At 45.9% G+C, this 5706-nt stretch overlaps 1 protein-coding gene across 1 annotated transcript in view; it reads left to right on the top strand.

Moving 5' to 3' along the window:
* The window catches only part of LOC106816967 (structural maintenance of chromosomes flexible hinge domain-containing protein 1-like), a 15195-nt gene extending 9511 nt beyond the window's left edge, over nt 1-5684 (top strand). Inside the window, exons 5-13 of the mRNA XM_014821613.1 lie at nt 79-202; nt 543-737; nt 2074-2187; nt 2558-2664; nt 3205-3287; nt 3979-4086; nt 4550-4627; nt 5463-5582; nt 5662-5684. Coding sequence (XP_014677099.1) covers nt 79-202; nt 543-737; nt 2074-2187; nt 2558-2664; nt 3205-3287; nt 3979-4086; nt 4550-4627; nt 5463-5582; nt 5662-5684 — 952 coding nt within the window. The remainder of the gene's footprint in view (nt 1-78; nt 203-542; nt 738-2073; nt 2188-2557; nt 2665-3204; nt 3288-3978; nt 4087-4549; nt 4628-5462; nt 5583-5661) is intronic.
* Nucleotides 5685-5706: the final 22 nt, after the last annotated feature.

The following is a 5706-nucleotide window of genomic DNA, read 5'->3' as shown; positions in this document are numbered from 1 at the left end:
CTCTTCCTCCCTCCCTCTCTCTCTCACTGGCATGATTTCTTTTCTTGTTAATTATTTCTCGTCTGTTATTTACTGCAGGGTCTCGGGAGTGCTATGGACGAACGACAAGTTTCAAGTGTCGACGAACAAGTTGACCTTCATTGACCTGGAGGTCAGGCTCAAGGACAAACAGACCATGTTCTCTAGGGTTATAAACGGACAGGTAGATTCAACAGGCATTCTTCCGCACACCGTCGAATACCTTTAGCTTTATTTTTACGTTAGATATGCTATTAGCATATATTGTTAGCCCACCTTCACTTTGATTTACTGTGTTAGCTTATTGCTAGTCTAAATGTCATTATCATAATATTGTTATTAATCGTTTTCGTTCATATTTATGTTTACTGCACATGATATTTTGGCATTGGATAGCCTTGTGCATATCATGATGTGTCAATGCTCACGTTTCAGCCGATCATAAGCGTCCTAGCCCGGTAGGGCTTTACGTTAATCTTTTTCACGCCTCATCTTGATTCTCATCGCTTGTTTTTGCATGGCAGGAGCGGCGGGGCAACATCGCAAAGCAGTTTGCAGACTGGCTGAAGGAGTGCCACGAGCGCTGCGACAAGCAGGTTCACTTCAGCGACTACAGGGGGCTCTGCAGTCGCACCGAGCTTCCGCGGAACCGGCAGGGGCCGTGGTCGACGTACGCGCAGATCGAGTGGGAGCGCAGGACGTACGGAGCGGGAACGTTGGTGAGTGGCGGGACACCAATGACGAGAGACGTTAGTGTGTGCGTCACGAAACAAATGACGAGAGATGTTAGTGTGTGCGTCACGAAACAAATGACGAGAGATGTTAGTGTGTGCGTCACGAAACAAATGTCTGGAAACAAATGCCCTCAAAACGAGGGAGTCCGTGGCAAAATGAGGTAGTCTGCAGTCTGAAGTTCAAAATGAAAGATTAACAATAACGCATGTGCTTATTTTGAAGATTCATGCGGTTGCACGTCTGCGAAATTTTCTTGGGACATTTGCTGAAAATATACGGTAATTCCGCGAGGCCGTGCTCTGGAACGAACTAGTTAGTATGGCAGAATTTTCATGGAGTCACACGGACTCTTGCATATGTCAAATCAGGGAGTCCGGCAGTATTTGACTCCGGACTTAATTTCGCACCATGAAATGTCAGGAAACAAACGAGGAGAGACGTTAGCAGACGCAGAGAATTCGCTGTTGTGTCGCGTTTCGAGAATCGCGAACCGCGTGCATGTAGCGCGGGGTTTGACGAGCGATAGATGCGATATCGCGGCCGCGCCGCCGCACGTGATGCGTCGTGGTGATAGGACAGTGCGTTATCCAGTTGTTATCTTGAGAATGGTGGTGCGGAGGTAGAACAACGGTGTGCGGGCTGTAACAATGGTGTGATGACAGAGCGATGGTGCGAGGCACAACAACGGTATGAGTGTGGAACAATTATACCGTGGTAACGTGAACGACAGTACAGGAGGTTAGAACAACAGTGTGGGGGTGGATCAACAGTGCCTGCTCAGAACAACGGTGCAGGGGAGGGGGCAGAACAACGGTTTAAGAACGTTGGAACAATATATTAATAATGCAGTGGCGGAACATCAATGCAGGGTAATGTCGGGGGTCGGTCACACGCACGCTCGCTCACACTATGAACCGAAATATACGCACAAACCACGGCACTAATCGCGGATATAGTGCAAAATGCACGGAGAGCTACGGAATATTCCTGTCCATAGCAAAATATACTATATAGCAATATATAGGACTACCAATATACTAGTCCTATGTACTAACCATGGACTATATACGAACTGCCAATTAATACTGTAATCTCGGCGAGTCCGTGTTTATTACGTACATGGTCCGCACATTTCCCAGCCAGCGTGGCGCCGCGCACGCCAGCACGGGAGCTTTTGAAGCAGCTAATTAGTAGAAGACAGTAATTAGCTCTCCGTGCGTTTTCCACCATTTCTCCGTGATTAGTCCCGTGTTTTGTCCGTACATTTCGGTTCGTGATGTCACTGACTCGTCCGTTTGCGTTGTCCGGCGCGGCGCTCAGATCAAGACGAAGAAGACGGTTCCTCCGATGTACGGCAAGATCACGCGTTTCTTTCTCTACGGCGAGCGGGAGGAGGAGGAGTTCGTCACCGGAGGAGAGGTGGAGATACAGCAGGTATTCTGGTGTGAGGAGAAGGGGAGAGAGGAACGAGAAAGGAGGAAATGGGAGAAGGTTGATATACAGCAGATGAATTCGTGTGAGGCGAAGGGAGGCGGGAGAAGAAAGGTGGGGAGGAGGTCATGAGGATAGCACAATGCGGTAGTACACGTGGGGGGGGAGGGAGTATAAATGTAGGAAGGTGGCAGTCAGTCAGTCAGAAGGTAGAGAGGTGGCAGTGGATAGGTGGCAGGGAGGGAGATATATATAGGTATATATTGCCATCATCACAATTCACCCTGTTGCCTTTGTAATTGTTGTACGTGCACCTTATTCGTTATGCTTCGTATCTTTTTCTAGCCCTAAGTGTATTTTATCTTTGTTGTAGCAACCCAAGTGCATATATGGAGAGACGAAGACGGTGCCGTTGTTCAAAATTGACCGCTCAGCCAGCCAGGCGATGATCAAGAAAGCTATCGATGAAGAAATGGCACTGTGAGTTTGTAATTCACCAATTAACCGATATGTCGAAGTGACGTTTACAATGTTTCTCTTGGATATTGTTTCTTTGTTTAAAGGGAGAGTTTACTCTAGGTTCTAGGGTTATTTTCAGCTAATTTAGGTTATAATTACGCTACATAAAACGTTTCATGGGTCAATCACCATTAGAAATATTTTTTTTTAATGTTTTAAAACTAACGACTACAGTTTGATTACAGCATGGTCGCGGGTGTCATGGCGCCATTCAAATTTCTATGATTGGCTACAGCTACCTGTCAATCACTCCAGGAAGATCCATCGATTCCTCCGTGTGTACATTCCAAACCCCGGTCTCAACTTTCTTCTACAGTCACGATTATTTTTATCATTCGCCCCTTCAGTTTTAGTCTGCGCATTTTTGCACGTCGCATTTTCTAATAACGCCTCTCCGGCGACTCGCGTGCGGCTGCGAAGCACGTCGACGCACGTTCTCTTGTCAACTTACAACTGTGGCGATGGCCGTCGCGATAATTGTCGACTGCTCTTGTGTTTTAGGATGCCGAGCGTCGTCGTCGTGTCATGGCCAGAGGGCAACGAGGTCAAACACGGGGAGCGGCGTCCTGCTGGCCGCGTCGTCGGTAAGAGAGTAAATAAGTAATACTGTATACGCCATATTTTTCGTGTACAGATAATTTCGCGAATTCAGACTTGACGGACAATTTCGCGAGTGGTTAATTGCGCGGTCGGTGAATTCCCGAATCAGTGAAGAACGGCGTGTTGTTATTTATGCGTGTTGTTATTTTCGCGGGCAGGGATGCGATCACGAAATTCGCGAAAATTAAACCACTGCGAAATATACAGCGAATACAGTAGTGAATATCATTGTATCTCGTAGTTGTAGCGATATATCTCACATGTACATATTTATATCATTTCGTTTTATTGTTCAGTGAGTCGTTTGCCATATCGATGTGCTGCATTTTGATCATTTTATGTAAAAAGGTGCAATATAAATAAATAAAATAATAATAATAATAAGAGAGGGCGCCACAGTCGTCATTTGCTATTTGGCAGACGGCGCTCTTCGCCACGCCGCGCTGATCTCACTAGGTTCGTTTCGGTTCGCAAAGTCGTGCGAGTTAACTTGGTTACAATATCAGACATCTCGTTTACATGCGATGTGTGTCAGCCCCTGTTTGTGAGCATCTCATGAATTTTCCTCCTTTCGAATGTTTTTCTGACGTTTTCAGCTCATAAAATGTTCCGCCTAGGGAGTGCACGGATTAGTTAATGAATTGCTCAACAGATGTCTCTGCTCGTGCCTTGCAGGCGATATAAAGGTGGAAATCCTCAATCAGAAGCGGGAGGCAATCAACAAGTTGCCGGGGCAGGGAGGCAAGAGGAAGCTGCTGGTCGAACTGAAGGTCGTCTGGCATGGTAAGTGCTGCCCCCAATCCTCCGTTGCCAACGACGACGTCACAACGAGAGACGAACAAGATGACAGCCAGTCCTCTCTTAATATCACGTGTTTTTGTTGAAAATATTTAGTAGCATAAGTAAATATATAATATATATACACGCACACATTAATATTTATTTATCTTTTATTATATATTACAGACAAATAGATACAGATATATATTCATACATGTACAGCAATGTACATACACACATTTATATATGTAATATACATATAAGTGTGTGTAAGTACATTGCTGATTGCTATGTGTCTGCATGCGTGAGTGCGTGCGTGCGTGCGTGCGTGCGTGCGTGCGTGCGTGCGTGCGTGAGTGCGTGCGTGCGTGCGTGTGGATATCTGTTTCATGTCCGTAACATGTGTAAGGAGTGAAATGTAATAGAATATTAGATGTAACATAATAAGATGTGTTTTCTCTCGCAGCTCCTGGTGGGGATGAGATCATCGCTTCCCACGTCGGCCAGCATGGCACGACTTGGCCCTACTGGTTCCGAAAAATGGGTAAGCAGCTTGTCTCTGATGGTCTGAGTTGCTGGTAACGAAGTGAACGCTCTGCCACATGGGTCGAATGGAAAGTCCCGGCCCTACAGAACAAACCCACGCATGTTTCACGCGAGCGAACCGGTCGTTATAGCAACATATTGGGCCATAATAAAAATATTGTTTGTTTGCCCTCACCCGACCGACCTGCCAAAAAGGGGCCGACTTAAAAAAAGTTATTGATCTTTTTCTTTTCTTTTTTTTACAATCACTGTACATTATATAGATCTGTAGGCAATATATTATATGTACCAACCAAAACAAACATTCAACATAAAAGGTATCTCCACACAAGCACACCCAAGCATGTAGACACTATGCTGAATTTGGAAAAAGACCCATTCAAAAATATAAAAAAAGAAGCCTACCTACCTACCCAAACTTTTCAGCCTGGGTCGCGTGAGGGCAAACACCGATTTTTTTAATTGTGGCATTATAAATAACCCTTTGTGAGTAGACTCTTACGGCAGTGTTTGCTAGCTGACTAAATGACTGATTGACTTGACTGACTGATCGATCAACTGAATGGCCAAGCAATTGACCAACTGATCTATTGATCAACTAACTCTGTGACCTATCGATAGACTGAATGACTGAGTTATCGTTTAACTGACCGACTCACTGATGAATCGATTGACTGACTGAATGACTGAGTTATCGTTTAACTGACCGACTCACTGATGAATCGATTGACTGACTGAATGACTGAGTTATCGTTCAACTGACCGACTCACTAATGAATCGATTGATTGACTGACCGCTCGACTGACCGACTGATATCGTCTGTGTGTTGCAGAGAACCTGCGACAGATTGGCGCGCACACGCTCACTCTGCAGGTATGTGTCAACGACAGCGCTACGTCTACGTTCGCCGGACAGCCGCTGCCGCGCTACACCCTCAAGTTCACGGTCACAGGTGAGCAGTGCGGTACAATACAGGTGTGTAACAGTGTCATGATGCAAGTGTGTCATGGTGTCACACCGATGTGTCATAGTGTCACAAACCGGTGTGGCATAGCGTCACACAGGTGTATCGAGGC

This window comes from Priapulus caudatus, unplaced genomic scaffold (assembly GCF_000485595.1).
Source record: "Priapulus caudatus unplaced genomic scaffold, Priapulus_caudatus-5.0.1 Scaffold1548, whole genome shotgun sequence".
Classification (NCBI taxonomy): domain Eukaryota; kingdom Metazoa; phylum Priapulida; class Priapulimorpha; order Priapulimorphida; family Priapulidae; genus Priapulus; species Priapulus caudatus.
The sequence above is the reverse complement of the archived record's forward strand: the minus strand, read 5'-3'. Positions and strand labels throughout refer to the sequence as shown.